At 39.2% G+C, this 21,159-nt stretch overlaps 1 protein-coding gene across 1 annotated transcript in view; it reads left to right on the plus strand.

The window, feature by feature from the left end:
• The window catches only part of MYO15B (myosin XVB), a 101,986-nt gene extending 81,527 nt beyond the window's left edge, over positions 1-20,459 (plus strand). Inside the window, exons 29-43 of the mRNA XM_075846653.1 lie at positions 1,228-1,340; positions 1,679-1,742; positions 2,905-2,977; positions 8,576-8,649; positions 8,727-8,803; positions 9,384-9,502; positions 10,605-10,699; positions 10,794-10,871; positions 12,029-12,125; positions 12,528-12,676; positions 12,758-12,882; positions 14,067-14,200; positions 15,921-16,054; positions 16,961-17,101; positions 19,064-20,459. Coding sequence (XP_075702768.1) covers positions 1,228-1,340; positions 1,679-1,742; positions 2,905-2,977; positions 8,576-8,649; positions 8,727-8,803; positions 9,384-9,502; positions 10,605-10,699; positions 10,794-10,871; positions 12,029-12,125; positions 12,528-12,676; positions 12,758-12,882; positions 14,067-14,200; positions 15,921-16,054; positions 16,961-17,101; positions 19,064-19,126 — 1,536 coding nt within the window. The 3' untranslated portion in view covers positions 19,127-20,459. The remainder of the gene's footprint in view (positions 1-1,227; positions 1,341-1,678; positions 1,743-2,904; positions 2,978-8,575; positions 8,650-8,726; positions 8,804-9,383; positions 9,503-10,604; positions 10,700-10,793; positions 10,872-12,028; positions 12,126-12,527; positions 12,677-12,757; positions 12,883-14,066; positions 14,201-15,920; positions 16,055-16,960; positions 17,102-19,063) is intronic.
• The last annotated feature ends 700 nt before the right edge of the window (positions 20,460-21,159 follow it).

A 21,159-nucleotide genomic window follows, 5' to 3' on the forward strand; every position in this document is an offset into this window, starting at 1 on the left:
GTGGGCTTCGTTTCTGATCGGTTTTCCTCTGAGCGGTGTACGTATGCACAGACTTTCTGTTGAGCTCGTACACCTCTCCAAAGAAAGCCGATCAAAAACAAAGCAGTACAGCGCTCACCTGAACGCTTCTGCCGCTTCATTTTAGTGATCGTTGGGGTCTCAGTTCTCTGATCCCCACTGATCAAAACTTCTGATATGTCACTATGACATGTCAAAAGCTTTTTAAAAATGTAGTTACACTCTAAGGTTTTCAAAATTCTGCACAAAGAAAAAAAATGGAATCGGAATCTTACTCACATTTTTCAGTTGTGCAAGATTATTGGCACAACTCAATATTCAAGCATATAGAGAGTTTTCTCTTTCTGGAGTCACCCCAGCTGCAAGCTCATGAAGTTGATGACAGGCAGACAGATCCCATAGTCCTAATAGTGTTGTCAATAACATGAGAAAAAAAAAATCTTCTTTCTTGGAGTGCTGCCATGTATAGACCATAAAACTGTGGAGTCAAGCCGAGATTCATATACAAGATCGGATCTTTTTATTGTAGAAATGCTTAATAATTATACCTGATAAAGACCTCAGTAGGATAAAAAAAAAAATAAGTAGAATCTGTACAATAAAAAGATCCAAGCTTGTATATAAATCTCGACTTGAACCCATGTTTTTATGGTCTATACATGGCAAGAAAGAAGCATTTTTTTTTTTCATTTTACCGACAATAAGAAAAGATGAATAAAATGACAACTTTGGTTTGTATAATAGGAAAGATGACGGGGTTTTTTAGGAAAAGTGTATTCGTTTGTCATGTGGTGTATGACTTTTATCTTTAACAATCTTTGAATCTATGATTCACGCGCTGCCCACTGCACGAGGCATAATCCAGTGTATCAGTTTTACCTGGAGTTTTCCTTTTAATGAGTCTGTGCGGCAGAAAACAATGCAAGTGCATGTTGTGCTACTATATTGTGAATTTTTCGGAAATATTGATAAGCATGGTGACCTCTGACTTGTGACAGTAATACAATGTTAGACTATTTCATAACTCATAAACGTTGCAATGCATCCTACCAATTAAACTAACCAATGTGACATAATGATAATGCTGATAGCTGCAATGCCGCACATTATCAGTAGGAACAGCCTGATGTGATTGTGTAGTACCGGCCTTATTGAGCCCAAATATCAAACCTTTATTGTATATAATTATAGAAATGTTTTTTTTTACAGAGTGGTCAGGTGAGAGTAGAGTCCATACCAAAATACAGCCCTCCACCCATGGATACCACACATTACACTATGATTGAGTTTGCATTAAAATATTTTCGTGAAGCACAGTCCATGTAAGTAATTTGCAATGCATTTTTTCTTCTGTATATAGATGTTGTAATAAATACTAATACTAAATATAATGATAAAAACAGTAATAATGAAATTGAACATGTATGGCCATGTTCACACATGGCAGCTTTGGCACAATGCATGGAAATTGGGTTTTGATATACATGCTACAGAAAAATCTGTGTGGATTTGAGCATATGCTGTGGATTTTCAAATCTGTGGCATGATTTACATTTCTATGGATAGTATTTTTGAGACATAAGACTAATACATGATGTGTGCTATTTAAGAGATTTGTCATTACCCATGGATTCTATTTATCAATCTCTTGCCGCTGTAGGCTTGGCTGGAAAGGAATGGCTGCAGAAGGGAGGAAAGCAATCGAGTTAGTGCAACACACAAAGGTAGGACATCAGACTCAGTCCAAAAAGCATTTAACTGAGTTTAAGTATCTTGTTATTTTCCCTTTGTTTCTCCACTCTGCACACCATTTACTTCATCAGAATTCTGATGTTGACACTTCCAACACAAACCATGATATTTTCTCTAAGCAGACATTATACATTCTGGTAGGTAATGTTCTCCTGGCATCCACCAAACCTGAATCTTCGTTTGGTGGATGACAGGGCAAAACTACTTAACAGTATGCAAAGCAGCCATTAAAGCAGCATGGCTGGTACTACCATCAGGGGCCCAGTGACAAAGGTAAAAAAAAAAAAGGGGGCCTGTCAACCGCCATTGCCGCAACGTCAAACAGGGCCCTAGTGGTAGTTATTGGAGAACGGGCCCTGCAATGTAGTGGGGCCCATTCCTTTCTCCATGGTAACTAGCGCTAGAAACATGCAAGCTAACAAGGGCCTGACGGTGCATACAAGGTCTTGACATCCTCATCATACACTGGATGGCTGATAGATCTCCTTCTGCTAAATTTCGGTGTATAAATGTCTGTGGCTGAATTCCCATTTACATTGAACATGCCAGACAGTTTTTTTTTCTTAAATAAAACAACGTATTATTGCATTTCAAACTACTTTTTAATTAGTTTTTATTAATGTTTTTTTTTTTTACTTTGAGATACTGCTACTATGTATCCTGGATGCATAGAAGCTGTATCTTGCGCTCAAACCCGAATCCGTAGGGTCAGCGGGACTGAACAACTTCGGTGATAACAGGTCCTTCGTGTCTCTGACACGCAGGATCCAGCTGTTATCGATCACATCTAAGCTCATAAATTCAAAAAATAGAAGGAATCGAGGCACTCACCAACTGTGGCAATGAAATTCTTTATTCAGGATCTATTGGTCTAATTGATGTGGAGTAAGCTTACGGCCGTTTCGCGTACACACACGGTTTCTTTTCTTTTTTTTAAAAAGTGTGCAAAGGTTTGCATAGCCTTTAACTTTTTTTAATATTGTTTTATTATGAATGTGCATTTGTTTTGGTGTACTGTCGCTCGCTCGCTGTCTCACTCTCTCTCTTTCTCCTGTCTGTGCATGCAGTACCATCCAAAACCTGATCATAGTTGCCAGCAATTTTATTCTTATTCCCAACGTTAATTATTTTCAGGTGCCAATCCAGGAGTCTTTGATATATTACACCGATAAAGAACTGAATGAGCTGGCAACTAATAACTTCATGAGTACGTATATCACTGCATAGACTTTATCTGCATAAACATGCAACATCATAGAAGTACAAAGTTACATTAAACTTTGTCAATTACTTTTTGCTAGACATACAAATGTAGCAATCTTGATTCTGATAACTTGCTGCAGCGTGATAACATCACATAAGTCATTGAAAAAGTAAACTTAAAGATTCTTGCCACTGTGTATTTAAATTAAATTTGAAGGCTATGTAAACCTTTGATGGTATCTTTTTTTTTTTTAATAAACAGGTCAGTATTTAGTGTAACTTTTTAATTAGTCTTTATTAAAAATTTGTTGTACTTTTTTAGATACAGCTGCTCTGCATTCTCTATACAGAGCAGCTGTATCTAGCACTAGATCCTGTTCCCGTCAGGTCCGCGGGACCGACTGGTTCAGTGTCAGCAGGTCCTGCGTGTCTCTGACACGCAGGATCCACAAGTTATACATCACATCTAAGTTCATAACTTAGATGTGATAGATTACAGGTGGATTCTGCGTGTTTGAGACACACAGGACCCGCTGACACTGAACCCATCAGGTCCGCGGGACTGACGGAATCAGGTAAAAACAAAAGATACATCTGCTCTGCATAGAGAATACAGAGCAACTGTAGCTAAAAAAGTAAACCAAAGGCTAATTAAAAAGACACACTGACTGACATTTTTATCAAATAAAAAGATGCCCATCAAAGGCGCACATAGCCTTTAAATATTGCTATATCACTATAAGCAGAGTACAGATGTTATCTTGACTCTAATAACTTGCTGCGGCGTGATATCACACAACAAAAACCATTGAAAAGTCATTGAAAATGTCAAGTTAAAGCTTCCTGACACTGTATTTAATGCATTAAAAGTCATGACAAAGATTGCTAAATCAGAAAGCATTGGCACAAGTGTGGAAGTGCGATCAGGAGCGGGGCAATGGCTGTAATACACAGCCGCAGCCCCGCTCTAACGGTGGAGATAAGAGAAACCTCTGAACTCCGCCATTTACACTTTAAATGCCGCAATCTAAGCTGATCGCAGCATTCAAAGGGAAAATGAGAACCCCTTTGATCGCGGCGGTTGAGGGACATTCCTTATATGGGCAGACAGCCAAGGGTCCATTAAAGGACCCCAGGGCTGTCTGACTATATTTCCTGTTGTTAAGGCATATTTAGGTATGCCCTAACAACTGCCTGTGTGCTATCAGTACACAGGCTGATGTACTGGCATAGAGATATATGCCAATATATTAACAAGTTGCTGACACAGGACGAGAATGCTCATCCTGAGTGGTGGGTACTTCAAGCATTAGGACTGCTGTCGAGTGTGACAGCAGTGTCCGCGCAGGATCAGGAGCGGGGTAACAGCTGTAATACTCAGCCGTTGCCCGCTCTAAAAGAATCACTTAGTCTGCCACTCTAAGACATGTGTCTGCTTTCTCAGTTAATGCATGGTCGATCAACCAGCCTTTATTAATTTTTATGAAATTTTTCCACATCTAAACAACCATCCTTCAACGATCCAAAAAAAATAATATTCAGTTTGTTATAGCGTCCTTGCCCGCCCTGTTTGTCACAATTTCTTTGGCTGTATTCCCCCTGGGTTTCCCCTGTCGCCCTGCTTTCTGAGTTCCCCATCATCAGGACTTAACCGTAGGAGTCCTTGTCGTACTACAGGTACTACCTACAGGATATTTCTAATGAATATCTGTTCACAACGGGCAGTTGTGTCACCGGCGAACACTTTTTAGTACCTCTCTTCCACCAACGAACAGTTTGTGCCATTGACGGACATTTTAATATCAGAGTCAGGTGGTCTGTGAATCTCTCAGAACAAACATGCAACAGGGTAACCTTTCCTTTGATCCTTAACAATTTTTACACAACAGCCAAATAATAAATTAAATTTCCAACAGACCTACAACAATACAAGTCAAATCCAATAGCACAGCTCATTGCAAGTTCATTCTACAAAGCCTTTATCTTCCTCACCTCAAACACAAACACTACCGGAGCTCTGAAATTTGGTTACTTTATGAGAACAAGTTTTTTCACTGTCTAAGCGGCACCTTTCACTTTAAGACTTTCACATGTAAGTTACAACTCCTCTCAAGCATCCACTACGTCACTGCATTCCAAGGGGGGTGGGTCATTTACTCACTTTTCATAACTTTACACTTCTGTTCTAGCAATCTTAACAGTTTTATTGCCGGCAAAAATATCCTCTATACCATGTACCTCACTCATGCCCTTTATACCATGAACTCAAGACACAAATTTACACATCTTCAACATTAACTCAAGATAAACGTACGTATCTACAATCAATTATCACACAAAATTTTTTAACATACCTATGGATCCTTCATACCGTTCTGGCTAAATTCCTGCGTCCGGGAGATGTGACGTAATAACAGCTAATTCCAGCTCCGACAAATACATGAGTGAAAAAGGTTTGTGTAAGAATAAGCTTTCTACTTACCGCATTTTCTTTTCAATTTCACTGATGCAATGCCCGAGCTCCAGTGACAGCTATCAGATGATTAATCTCCCGGGTTTCGGCACCAAAGCTGTTGACACAATCATAGCCCAAAATATGTTATACTGAAGTTTTAGTCAGGTATGTCAACTGATACCCTCCCAAGGAACTTATCCAGATCCAAATCATAGGTTATATCGATATATATGGGAGAGAATTAAGAGACACTGCTTGTATGCTCAAAAATACTCCTCTAACGTTTATTGCCAAAAACAATTACAATAATATCTCTCAAAAGGGCAATAGGTTTGAGGTTAACCAATCAGAGGCTATGTGACAATAACTCTGGTTGAGCCAATAGCATACAATGAGTCATATTGAGCCAATCACGTACATACAATATATTTTAAATGTAGAATTATAATTCTGAATGACATGCTTACGTCAGGCTGCACCTGAAACTTTGAACAATACAATTTTTCGAGCAAGAACACAATGTTATCTCTTGCCCTGTTCCTTCTCATAAAACTTTACACCGCCTGCTACAAATTCTTCAGGCCAAAATTAACTCTTATCTTACTCCCCTTCATTCGCAATGAAAGAGTTTTCTTAGGCTGTGTTCACGTCAGCTCTGCCCTTCCGTTGAGGGGCTCCGTCGGAGGTTTCTGTTGGGTTCACCCCACAACGGAAAGGCAAACTGAAACCTTAGCTTCCACTTCCCTCACCGTTGAGCTCAATGGTGATGGAAACGTTGCTAAAGTTTTCTGCTTGTCCCCATTGTGACAGGGTTCTGTTGTTTTGACGGAATAGTGTAGTCGACTGTGCTATTGATTCCATCAAAACAACTGAACCCTCTTGCAACGGTGACAAACTGAAACCTTTAGCAACGTTTCCGTCACCATTGAGATCAATGGTGAGGGAAACGGAAGCTAAGGTTTCAGCTTGCCTTTCCGTTGAGGGGTTAACCCGACGGAAACCTCAGACAGAACCCCTCAACGTAAGGGCAACGCTGATGTGAACAGGCCCTTAGCTTACGAGGTCACTACGCATCTCTTGCAACAGGCTTCAGATAAGAGCCTAGGAGACACATAGCTGAGAAAAAGCATTAATATACTTGCCTTAAAACAACAGATGACTACTTATTCACTAAATGGATTCTTTAAGATACGAGATGGAGACTACATGCAAGATGGAGCCACATAGCCATACTTATTTAAAACAGAATCAATAACCTATTTTAATCACTTTCACACCCCCATAGTGCTTCCCACACAGTATAATGCCCCATAACTGCTCCCCAAAGTCTAATGCCCCATAGCTGCTCACCACACAGTATAATGCCCCTCATAGCTGCCCCCACAGTGTAATGCCCCTATAGCACCCACCATACAGTGTAATGCCCCTATAACTACCCCTCACACAGTATAATACTCCTATAGCTGCCCTCCATATAGAAAATGCCACCATAGCAGCCCACCCAGTATAATGTTCCATAGCAGCCCCCCACAGTATAATGCCCCATAGTTGCCCCCACACCTGCTCCCCACACAGTATAATGCCCCATAGTTGCCCATACACAGTATAATGCCCCCATAGCTGCTCTCCACACAGTTTAATGCCCCCATAGCTGCCCTCCACACAATATAATGCCCCTATAGCTGCCCTCCACAGTATAAAGCCCCCATAGCTGTCCCCACACTGTATAATACCCCCATAGCTGTCCCCACACAGTATTATGCTCCCATAGCTGCCCTTACACAGTATAGTGCTCCCATAGCTGCCCCACACAGTATAATACACCCATAACTGCCCTCCACACAGTATAAAGCCTTCCATAGCTGCCCACTCACAGTATGATGCCCCACTGCTGCCCCCACACAGTATAATGCTCCCATAGCTGCCTCCACACAGACCCAATATTGCCTAATAAAAATAATAAAATACATACTCACCTAACCCCGTTCCAACGACAAGTGGAGGAGATCCTTCTGCTCCTCCTGTCTGTGTGGCTCAGTGCATACAGGCGCAATGATGTCACCGCATCGTGCCTGTCTGTGCCAAGCCACTCTGGTATTGGATTTAACTGTATCTGCGTCCTAACGCAGATACAGTTGAAACTGGGAAAAAAAAAACAACTTAATGATGAGGTTGGTTATCTGCGCTGAATTTCGGTTTTCTTTTTTTCATTAATTACCCAGCCCTAATACATGGTGAATGTAAAATATGAACTGGTTGTCAATGTTTGACGTCTATGCTTGTTATGAGCAGGATGACGTTGCCGCATCATGACGAGCAGAGGCATCATGGTGATCGCGTTTGCGCAGCAAGTGTGTCCGTGCGATCAGGAGCGGGGTGATGGCTGTAATACACTGCCATAACCCCGCTCTAACTGTGGAGATAAGAGAAGCCTTGTTCTCTGCAGTTTATACTTTGAATGCCGCAATCAAAGCAGATTGCGGCATTCAAAGGTAAAATGAGGAGGGACATGCCTTATATGGGCAGACCGCCCAGGGTCCATTGAGGGACCCCAGGGCTGTCTGACCATATTTCCTGTTAGGGCATACTTAGGTATGCCCTAACAACTGCCTGTGTACTATCAGTGCACAGGCTAATGTACTAGCATATAGATATATGCCTATGCCTATACATTAAAATTTAAAAATCTAAATAAAAAAAACAACCCTATGGGATTAAAATTCAATTAAAAAAAGTAATGTTAAATAATCAGTAAAAAAAAACACACACACATGCAGATTTTTTAAATAAATAAACTTTATTAAAGATCAATCCCAAAACATAAAATAGACACATATTTGGTAACCTCATGACCATAAAAACAGCAAATTTATAGTGTCAATTATGATAATCGGTGTATGCTGTAAAAAAAAAAAGAAGAAAAAGAAAACTGCGGCAGAACTGCTATTTTTTCGAAAATAAAAATTTATGTCAATTAAACAATTATGTAGTTTACATTTTTTGGTACAGTTACATTAAGTACAACTCAAAAGTCATGAGTGCCGGGATGCAGAGAGGAAAGAAAAAAAAAACTGTTTTGTCCAAAAGGCCCAAATAGGCACCTGTCCTTAAAAGGTTAATATGTCTGTTGTATGTTTTCTTACCCAGCTCTGATGAGATACATGAGGGACCAGCAGTACAGGGAGCCGGATGACGTGAAGTGTGTTTATGAGATACTTCTGGTGAGAAGGGATGATATAGTCAGTTTGGGAGAAATAAAAATGTAGATAATTTATTAATCATATATATATTCCTTTAGCTCTGCAAAGAAAAACCCGCCCTGAGAGATGAGATTTACTGCCAAATTCTGAAACAGATTACAGAGAACCCTAAACAGTGAGTACCCCCAAATAAACTTAATCCTGTTATCACAAGTGTAAGATTCCTCCTTGTGTGTTAGTAAAAATATAGTGGGTTATTGGAGCATAACGGGGACTGGCATGGGATACTATGATTTGAATGCTCTTAGATGTCAACAGGATTTTGTACCCTGCATTATTAAGCGCCCAAAGTATACCTAACCTTGTGTGCTCATGTTAATTTCATACAATTATAGTATAGTAAAATTACTTTGAGCCAGGATATTTGATAATTCAGCACCTATCAAGTCCCAGTGCCAGACAATCATAGAATATCACCTGTAAGTCACTTGAAGGGGTAGAGCACCTTTAGCGACCCTGGTCAGGGCAGAATGGCTGGTTAGGGCCCACCCAACAATCAGAACACACGTGCTGCCAGCCCCCTCCCCTTTCTTGTTCTAAATAATCCGACATTTATTAGCAATTATTATTGGTTAATTAAATTAATTTACAGGCCAAGTAACAATGGCCAAATCATCAACAAAATATGTAGAATTAGGTACCACAGTTTGCCAAATGTTATTTTTTACTACTGCTAATTCTCTATACACATATAGTGAGAGCTGTAACCAAGGCTGGACACTCTTGAGCCTTCTTACTGGGTACTTCCTACCTACCCCCAAGTTACTGCCATGTGTTACCAAGTATCTGCAAGAAACCACTGGCACTTATCAAGGTATGTATGCAAACTTTGCATTTATCTGAGGAGAACATGTTCATATACCTGGGTTATGGCTATGTAAGTTAAGAGATTTTTATTCTTAGTTGTTTTTCTGTCTGTGGATTTTTTTTTATTATTTACTTATGCACAACTGAAATACAATTTCCTAATAAAAACAAACAAACTATGGCTTTATCTAATTATTACTTTATGGCTAGAACCAGACCTAAGTTACTGTACACGTTCTAGGACCATTATATTTCTGGTAATCCTGCTATGGAAACTGACGCATGTCTAGTTCTGTCCCATTTTGTTCTGTAATACTAGCAAGATGTATCCCCAACATCTCCGTGTACTTGAAGCAGACCAGAACAAATCTTGCCTAAATCTAGGAGCCACTAATCATATATATCCTACTGTATACCCTATTCTTCAACTTCCACATGATTTCCTCTTCTTAATTGGGGCCATAGTGAATTGCAATGGTCTTGTGGGTCTTTTCACAATGATAGTTATTTGAGTAAAGACTGGCATGGAATAATTGAGCCCCATAAAAAAAAGTGGTAAATACAATTCTGCAGTTCCCACAATGTTATATATCACTTATTACTAGCATGTTGTGACTACAGCACGCATACATGTATGTAGAAGGAAAACTTGTACTTCTTTATGCACGGGTTGGTGGTGCTGTGACATGCCAATGCGGGAAGAAGAACTGTGGTTGATACTGCTCTCAGGTGTGGGTCTAGCTCACTGTTACATCATCATGGAGTTTGTTTGAACTTGTGGGTTAACATTCTTATCAGGTGTGTAACTTCAAGCACCTGGGCCTCTCCAACTACCATGTAATTTATAGTACAGGTGTCCTCATATGGGGTAGAGGGATCTTTTGGGGCCCCTCAGGCTCCAGAGCTTGAGGGTGACTGCAACCTCTGTGCTCCCTATAGTTAAACCTCTGATGCTTAGGTTACCTGACATTCTATGAAATTGCCCCTAATGTACTGTATATCTGAGTCTAAGTAAACCCCACTGAGGACAGGATTACAGAACACAGGCCTAAGCATAATCTTTTTCAACCACAAGAAATGTGAGAACTTTGTCATATGTCTGATTACAGAGAACTCTCGGAGCTGTCAAGAATACCTTCGTCACACACTGTTGTACCATGGACGCAAACATCTCCCTCCGCGCAAGGAACTGGAGGCACTCTTGGTAACTACCATTTATTGGATGCTGTCAGGGCAACAACATTACAGTCATGTTATCATGTGAAGGACACTATTCTATTTTCTTATTCTCCTTACAGAATGGACGAGTATCTCGACGACTTGTGATCGTTTTACCAGGGGGAGTTGAATATACAACAAAAATCCAGACTTTTACTGTGAGTATAGAGGGCACTATGATTTATCACTGTTAGTTATGGACTGTTGGATGGCCCAAAAAACAGATTTAGACCATTTTCTGCAGCCTGTCCACTCGTTTGTGTCACGAAAAGGCCAACAGACGCCGAATAATTACAGATATTTGTGGAAAAGTTGATCAGCCGCGTTAGATTTTTTTTATTCGTTGTAAGGGGTAGTCCTTTGAAAGTCATTCATGCCAAACAACAGATCCGCAAGCCCAGACCACGCCTCAGATCAAGGCAGGGATCGATCGACAATTTGTTGTCTTAATTAATGTTGTTGTCCTTCCGTTAAATAAATTATTATAGCCCAGAGATCCTACAACTTTACAACCCTACGTTTCTGATTATATCCATATTAAAATGAATACCCTTTTCCCTTAGAATAAATAAATCACTGATAAAGTTCTCTAAATTGTCTACTTTTGTCATCATGTTACAAATTCTATTAAATTGTTTCTTATTAAAATCTGTTTCTGGAAATGTCAGGTGAGAAACATCTGCCCACATTTACAGCTCTAAGGCTGGATTCACACGAGCACATTACGCCCGTAATGGACGGAACGTATTTCGGCCGCAAGTCCGGGACCGAACACACTGCAGGGAGCCGGGCTCCGAGCATCATAGCTATGTACGACGCTAGGAGTCCCTGCCTCGCTGCGGAATTGTCCCATACTGAAAACATGATTACAGTACAGGACAGTTGTCCTGCAGCGAGGCAGGGACTCCTAGCGTCGTACATAACTATGATGCTAGGAGCCCGGCTCCCTGCAGTGTGTTCAGTCCGGGACTTGCAGCCGAAATACGTTCCATCCATTACGGACGTAATGTGCTCGTGTGAATCCAGCCTAACAGCGGTTATCACAGGTTTCATAGAGGACTGCATGACAAATCCAGTCATATATCAGTTGATGAATCACTACATAAATACAGAGATTTTCCATTCTGGAATCTGCGAAAGATGTGTGTCAATCCATGCTGAGCTAGGAACAGATATAACTAAGAGATGGATAACTTTGTTTAAGGGGAAATTCTCTTAAAGAGAATCAATTACAGAACAACTTCAGGTAAATGTGCTGTCATACACCATGACTAATGAAACATTAAATCAGACTGTTAACCTTCCCTTGCACTAGGTTGCAGCAGACCTGGTACCAGAAATCTGTGAGCAGCTGTTGGTCTCAGAACAAAGTGAAGTGGAAGAATTTGCTTTATTTGCCAACAGAAACAAAGGTACCATCTAGTTGTTTTGGAGTTGCACAAAAAAATGTAGACTTGTCAGGAAAGCTGCAGGTCCTTTTTTAGGATGGTAAATACTTGTATTTCCCATGAAATAATGTTGGAGCATCTTTTCTCTGCATTGTGTCATTCCTCTTTTATTCCTCCTTGAAATCTGTGAACGAAGTGACCATTGGGTGTTATTAGTGTGTGTACCTACACAATCTGACACTGACAGCACGAATTGGACTGTGTAAGGACACATCCCTATTGACAAGGGGAATGGTAACACCCAGGTATCAATTTATGCATTTACATGTGGAATAAAATGATTGACTAAAAACAGACCTGTCAGGAGTGCTATAGCAAATGCACCGTTAGAGGTGGAACATGAATGACTGGTGTTGCTTTTTACAGGGGATGTAGTGCGGCCCATGCGTGCTGGGGACTATATTCATGATTTCCTTCTCCAGGACAACTCTGTGATTCTTGAGTTCAGAAGAGTTACATGGAAAGCCACTTTGAGGGGGCGAAGCGAACTATATGTGCAAGTACATTACAGCCAGGTACCATATAACACAAGGAATGTAGGACGTCCACTCATGACGCCATAAAATGATCTATGATGCATTCATGTCACCTTCTAGGTACGTCATGAATACATGCAAGGAAAAGCCCTGTTACTGAGCCCACCGGATAGGCTGGAGGTGTACACTGGGAAAGTGGCTGCCAATCTGCATCGGATAAAGGGAATGAGCACTCCACCAGACAAGTGAGTAATACTGTACGATCTATGATGTTGTAGTGCCCTGAAAAATTGTTCCCTGGTATCAGAGCACAGCATGTAGTAATGTCATGCACTATGAGGGTACATTACCCTGACATCTTAGTATGATATATGCAAGGATTGTGAATGCCATGGGGCACACCCGGCTGTTACTGCAGACACACTAGTATATTCTCAGTGACTTCCATGATGCGGTTGTCTGCAGGGCAGGGGTCAGCAACTTCAATTCTCAGCATTCTCGACAGCCTTTGGCTGGAATAATTAGGCCTTTGGTTGTCAGTGCATGCTGGGAGTTGTAGTTTCACAGCAGCTGGAGTGCTGAAGGTTGCTGACCCCTGATCTATGGACTACACATGAGCTAAAAACTTAGCCCTGACAATTAATTCACAAAGTAATTATATCAGTCATGGGGCCCAAGACTTCAGACTACCACTTCCCCATGTGCATATAAGAGGTTATAGACTACATTCCACCCTAGTAGACTTTGCAGTATTCTTGTATTAGGCACCATGAAAGTTTATTGAATGCACAAACTACTGTTGCATCACTATGGCTGGCCATAGACATAAGGATTTGGCCTCAAAGATATTTCCCATAATACAAACTATTTTGCCAAATATTGTGCATTTGTATACAGACATTTCCCAGGCACGATTGTACCATTTACCATTTGTCATTCATGTTTCATGTTTTTTTCGCAGTCATAAGGGTCAGATCTCCATCAGTTGGAACCGATAGCTTTTACTACCATAAAGGTTATCATAGTTGTTAAAGAGGTCTTACAGGATTAGGAAAAACATGGCTGCTTTCTTCCAAAAAATAGTGCCACAACTGTCCACAGGTTGTGTGTAGTATTGCAGCTCCTCCCTATTAGCTGAATTACAATACCAGACACAACCCGTGGACAAGTTTTGTGCTGTTTCTGGAAGAGAGCAGCCATATTTTTCTAAAACTGTACAACCCCTTTAATAATCCCTAAATTAATGGCCAGATTTACATGATACTACTTGCTTGCTTTATCCTGAAAAAGTTTTTACAATTTCATGAAAATTACCCATACTACTTTTGAAAAGAAAAATCTGTTGCTAAAAAATGTTTTTGCTCAAGACTTCAATAAAAGTAAAACAAAATATGGCTGTACCTGGAAAATCATATTTTCTCTTCAACAGACAAGAGTTGCTGGGCTACATTCCTTCCTCTGTGCAGAATCGTCTGAACCTACAGCTTGTGCAGCAAACCCTCCTACAGGAACTGAGGACTTTGGAGTCTCTGAATGTCCAACAGGCCAAGCTCCAGTTTTTAGGTAAGGATTCTATGCACAAGTATACAATTAGATGTCCACATTACTCGCTTTGTTACATTAGCCTTCTCAAATATGTTATGATGGCAATATGGTCATTAACCAATAGGATCTATGATCCGTACTATCAATGCCAGGTAATCTAGCATTGCTATTACCATACTGCTAGCACAAAGATGGCTATTCTAAAGGTAAGCTATGGCATACATCACTAAAATGCCAAGGCTGCTCGGGATTCATTGATGCACTAAAAAGAACTGATAGTGACACCATTAGGTTGTCAATACGATGACTCTAATTTCTAGTCAATGTCATAATGTCTTTCCATATAACTGATCTGCACTACAATCCTCGGTTAGTAGAAATTACAACTGATGTTTGGTATTCCAGATGTTAGATTTAAGGTATTCAGGGTGAATTTCCACCTAAGACTTCTCTAGCCATTTCCTGGTCTTCAGGGCCTCCCGTAGCCTGATGTGGACCAACAATGCAGACGCCGAGTCCTAGATTGTGAGTTTTGATACAATGGTTATAAATATCTCCCTGAAATGGACTAAACACTCCTATCCATATATTGTATACACTATTTATAAGGATTGTCGCTCATTCACTTACCGTTTATTATATAACCCAGTGCTCATTTTAATAGCTACTTTATTTTCTCTTAATCGTTTTTGTTTTTTTGGGTTAATTGTTATTTGTATCGATTAACAAAAGCCATTCATGAGTATTTGAGATTTGACAATATTGTTTAGAATTTTAAGTTGTCTCTTTAACCGATACATTCGTTGTTATGTTTTGTATTGTGATGACCCCATGTGACGTCATAGGTGATCTCTCAACGCCCTGTTTGGTGGGTTTTTTCTTAACCTGGGGTATTTAAGATGTCCTTTTTTTATTGTAACTACATGGCCTGATGAAGACGCATGTCCTGCGTCAAAACGCGTAGCCTTATTTTATTACATTATAATTATTAATGCCTTATTATATTAAATTATCATTATTATTACATCAGACTACTCAATTGTTTAGCAGCGCCATTTGGGGTCATATATATCTACATACATACGCTTTTATATATATATATATATATATATATATATATATATATATACACAATTTTCTGCCTTGCACCCTTCCTTCCGGAGAAGCTCAACCTACAAAAGCTCAATAGGGCAATTGTGTCGTCCAAATAGTTTTCGCATAGCTTAGAAGTATTTTTTGCCTGATTGCCCTGCTGCATGATAAAATTTGCACCAACCAAGCGCTGACCATAGCATACTGCATCCACTATATCTGGCAAAAGACATCAAGCACTCCTCCAGCATCCTTTCATTTGTTCTATATCTTATACGTGTTCTTCTCCTTCATCCATCCAGCCTAGACTGTCCATAATACTCTTTTCCGGTTATCCATCATCGCTGGAGTAGCGCAGCCCCTTTACACTGCTTATTGGTTTGGTCCCAGGAGACACGTCATCATGGTTTTGTTTTTTCAAAAATCCCTTAAAGGATGAGCTAGGAAAGTTTGACATTAGGACACTGGAGTAATGGCTGCTGAAAATGGGTCATTATCATATGTAATTTTTAAGTTATAATTCTGTTAGTATTTGTAACATTTGTAATATTACTGCATGAAATGACAAGTCTTAACTGCAAGAATACATTGATTCAAACTTTTGCAAGTGTATATAGAAATTCATGATATTTTGTCATCTCTTCAGAAACCGTATCCACACTACCACTCTTTGAATACAATGTATTCCTGGTAAAAAGGATCAGTGAGCCTGGCATTCTCACCCCTTGCTTTGTGGCTGTCAACCATCAACAACTCCTCATACTACAAAACAACAGCCAGGTATGTGTCTCTATAATATACTATGTAATGCAGTGTGACATCTCTTATGACAGATTTATAATCCTCCACTAAAACGTCTGACATTTCTAAAAATTAGAAGTTTACCTGTTGTAAAAGTGATTACTAATGCTGAATGATAGGAAACGGCTTCCCTCCTTTGTAGATGTCACAATGCTAATTCAGCAATAAAAGCGAATCGCCATCTTTTATAACCATCATGGCAAACTCATTGGAAAGACTGTTAGGGGAATCCCTAGGAACCAGTCAGTCTCTCTCAAATTTCTCTGTTGCTCAGCTTAAAGCGAATATCTACCCTTGAATATCATATTGTTTTTTAAATAGGTCCAGCGTTATGTGCGGATTCACTTCTTAATATATCTGCGTATCAGAAAAACAAAGGTCCGATTGATAAATATCTCCAAATCCCCTGCATTCCTATGAGATTCAGATTGATCGTCTCATAGGAATGCATAATAAAAGTAACTTACTGGGAACATAATATGCAATAGGATCCAGGGAGTCACAGTGCTGGTCACGTGACATAACGGCGGCCTGGAATGGAGAAGATAGTGCCGCAATAAAGCGCCCGGTAAGAGGATTGCACTACCTTTTACTGGGTTTGCTTTAGAAATGAGTGCCAAGAAAAATAAAAATTCCTGGGAGTGCTGCTTTAAAAGATAACATTCTGGATGCCTGCATCCGCCACTAGAGGGAACTCAGGAACTTACTGCTTGCTGTTATACATTGAACTCAATAATAAAACAGTATGCAGAGAGCTCCTAAGCAGCTGCCACTAGCGGATTATGCACTGTACATGTTCTTCATTGTCTTTCATGTACATTTTTTTCATACTTGCATCTAATGTACATAAATATAATAAGTGATGAATGTATGTCGTGTACGCAGCAACCAAGCATTACTGTTAATCTACAAGAGGTGCAGACTATGCGCACCATGCGCCCTCTGGATAGCAACACATTTCCAGGAGTGGAGCTGCACTATGGCACAGCTGCAGAACCTCACACATTGTGGATGGAACTCCAGGAGGTGAGTAGATGGACAACCATGGCTAGTAATAGTTAAAATATATATAAATATATTTGGAAATCAACATCTTTATACAAATTCCTGAAATGTTATTTTACACTAGTATATATTGAGCTATGTAAAAAGTATCTTCAGTCCCTCTACATAATGGAGGCCCCCATGCCTGCTGTCTTTGAGCTCTGACAGAGACATGGATTAATAGGAGCCAGTAAATCACACAATAGGCTGCAATACATAAGGGTGTACTAATACGGTGCAGCGTTGCCACATTCTTTTGCTACATGGCTGAAAACCCCACTGCAAAAAGGGATGTTTTTTTTTTTTGCCATAATTCACCATGGATTTGCAGAAAGCATGGAAACTGTGGCAAATCATGGTAAAAATTAATGTGTTTTGCGGCGGCGTGGTGAAATCGCATTCTGTGAATATACCCTTAAGTATTGCAGTATATTGTGTAAGCGATCCAGCAATCACTAGTTTATCCCATATGGAGACTAAAAAGACAATGAAAAAAGAGAATTATTTTTTTCATTTACAAAAAATATATATTAAAAATTCAATAAACTCCTTTTTCCCATATTTCCCCTAAAGTAATGTAAAAAATAAATAAATAACATAATGTCCTAACTATTCTAATATAACCTCATTAAACCCACACGGTGAAAGCTGTAAAAAAATTAAAATTAAACATGCCAGAATTGCTGTTTTTTGGTCACCAAAAACTAAACCCCCCAAAAAATAGAGCTATCAGTTCTTTCTCCATTACACCCCACAAATAATTTTTTTGCAGTTTCCTAATACATTATACGGTACATTAAATGGTGGCATTAAAAACTACCCCTCAGCCTGCAAAAAAACAAGCAATCATACGGGTATGTTGATGGAAAAATAAAAAATGTATGATTTTTGGAATGCAGGGAGAAAAAAATGAGAAGATTAAAATTGGCTTCCTCTCCAAGGGGTTGAAAAAACAAACAAACATTTTTTTCCAGAAAAAAAAATCCTATATATATATATTTGGTATTGCTGCAATTGTAACGACCCACACGATGGAAAATAAATAACTATGGATAGAAATTATTTATTTTCAGATTTGGCTTTTGCCATAATCACACGAACTCATAGAATAAAGTAAATTCATTTTTATAGCGCACAGTGAATGGTGTAATACTTTTTTATTTTAAAAAAAATGGCAGAATTGCTGTTTTTTTCCATTCCGTAACTTCCATTTATGAACTTAGATGTGATCGGTATTACAGTTATTGTTTTTAGTTAGTGTTTTACAGGCACACAAGAGCTGCTGTCAGCTGAGCCGTCGGTCCAGCTGACTGACGGATTTGGCTTAGAGCGGCGCTATGCAGCTTCTATGTATAATGCATACATAGAAGCTGCATGGCAAAAACGAAACAAGATGTTAAAATAAAGTCAATTTGAAACATGTTTAAAAACACCTAACAAATTATCTTAAAAAAAAAAAAAGACTAAAAAGGTTTACATTCATTTGACATTGCATTAACTGGCTTTGAATTCAAACTATAGGACATGCTAGCAATTCAATTATACAGTGCAAGGCTTCCTTACACATATATTAAAAAAATATTAGTATTCAGAAATTTTCAGAAGGGCAAACCTTGATTTGCATGCATTTTCATTAAAAATAGATGATGAAATTAGTTTGCCATTGGAAATAGTTTTACTGTTTTCTCTGCTGTGATTTGACTTGTTTAAGGAACAGGAAATTGATCTATATTACATTTGGGTAACAATAACCTCAATTAGACATAATTTACAGATTACTTCACAGTAGTCATGGGAGTCATTGATCGGGACAACCTAAAAAGGACATGGGTTCTCTGATTATGGGTTCTCCGATTCTGAGAGGGCCTAGGCAGATTGGGATGTAAACTTCAACTTGAGCGGGCAGCCGAATGTTCTAACCTTTGATTTTTCTTTCTTCTACAGGCTAAAGAGATGTACCATACACTGGCCTTAATTATAGAGACACAGGACACTGCTACCCACTAAGCACAAAGTCGTTTACTACATAAACATAATTTATTTTTTTCCTAATTATTTTCCTGATCTGAAATCAATGAGTTGCCTGTAAAGATTATGCTCATATGAATGTGTGCACAGAACTGGGAACGCCCTCGGTGTCTTTGCAGTGTTTGAAGTGGGTCACTGGGCTAGGATCAGTTGTGCTATTCTTCAAATCACAGACCTACTCTTTACAGACTTTCTATGGTCAGCTTTAATTATTTGTTGTAAAGTAATCATCAGATCTGTAGCTCATTGCAATTTTTCGACAATCTAACTTCTATGGGCGAAACGGTTTTGTTGGTAATTATTTGATCCAATGCCTGGCAAGGCAATTTGGGCAATGTTTTAATTTATAAATTGTTTGCTATACTATTGTGATTGGTATTACTCAGGGAAATGGTATTTATACATTATTAGACTTTAATACTATGGGGATTAATTTTAATATTTTCGTAACTCAGTGAGTGCTGTTTTTTTGTCCGGAAATCTTTTTCTTTTTTGTTCTTTATATCTCCTATATTATCTGGATGGCACCTTGTAAAATTATTTACATTGACTGAGCAGGTTTATTTGACAGTTTCGTAGTTTTTCTATAATTATTTGATGTCCCCAGTCTGCTTTAATAAAATATCAACAGTAACACATGGGTGAGGGGTTCCCATCAAAAAGCTGTCCGTAGACCTAAGACTAGGACTTATCTCACCAAGAATGAATGGCTGGTGGGGACTGCCAGTGCCCAAACACATTAGGCCTTGTTCACACAGTGACTTCCTGCAGATTTTGCATGTATTATTTTAATCCAAAACCTATGAACAGGACCGAAACAGAAGAAATATATAAAGGCAGGCCTAAAGCCTCATGCACACAACCGTGTGTGCCCGCCGGGTCCCGTCTATCCCATATTCTATCTTTCCATGGATTGAAGAGTCTAAAGTAAATGGGTCCGTGAAAACTACCCGGTGCCACTCGGATGCCGTGAAAAACGGCCCGAGTGGCACTCAGTCGTGTGCAATGGGAATTATAGGTCTGCTCTCCTGGATCCAATTCTGGTTTTGGCTTAAAAAAATAAATGCATGCAAAATCTGCAGCAAATCTGAACTGTGTGAACAAGGGATAAAAGTGTTGACAGACTGTGCTGAAAATGGTAGTAACAAGACAAATGGTCTACGTACCTTATGAGGCAGAGTTTTGTAAAGTTGTTTAAGTAGAAATCTGTTAACATGGATTCTGTGTTGGACCGATCTCCATTAGATATAGAACATGCTAACATTTATGTTATATAGATTTGGATATTTCTTGATATTAATGTATTTTGGAAGTGCACATCTCATCTGTGAAACAAAGATATGTTGTAAAATATTAAAACAATGAAACCATTTATTGTCTACAGAGCTTCATTATGGAAAGCCTGCAGTGTATCTGATAACAACCAATATATACTTCTGTATGGTGTTCAGCAGTAATGAGAAGTAGAGAAGCCAGGTTATATCTGTTTACATGTTCTCTCTGCAGGATCAGCCATATAGTCTGCTTTATATGACATATATGTATATACTCCACGTATCTCTTCATGGAAAGAAATGACCATCACCATTTCCCACATCAGCCCATTACATAATTTTACTGAACTAACAATCCCCATCACATCAATATTGTTTGGGACACGATGTCTGAACAAACAACTTACTATGTAATATTTCCCATACACATTTCCAGTGGTCTAAATGCTAGCACAATTAACAGAATGTTATATGTTTGTTTTTTCTTTCCTTTACTTTTCAGACATGAGCATATTTTAAAGATATGTATTCATTATTATGACATTATTGAAACCACTGCGAGAGGTGCCGAATCAAGTCCTATTGCAGGGGTACTCAACATTTTTTTAGTGAAGGTCCATTTACCTGGGTTTGCCGTTAGGTGAAGATCCGAGCTTAACACGGACAGTAAGGCTACGGGTCGGATTTGCCATAGGCCAAAAATATGGGGCAGAAATCCGAGGCTTATCTGCCACAATG

The sequence above is a fragment of the Rhinoderma darwinii genome, chromosome 13, assembly GCF_050947455.1.
Source record: "Rhinoderma darwinii isolate aRhiDar2 chromosome 13, aRhiDar2.hap1, whole genome shotgun sequence".
Taxonomy (NCBI): Eukaryota; Metazoa; Chordata; class Amphibia; order Anura; family Rhinodermatidae; genus Rhinoderma; species Rhinoderma darwinii.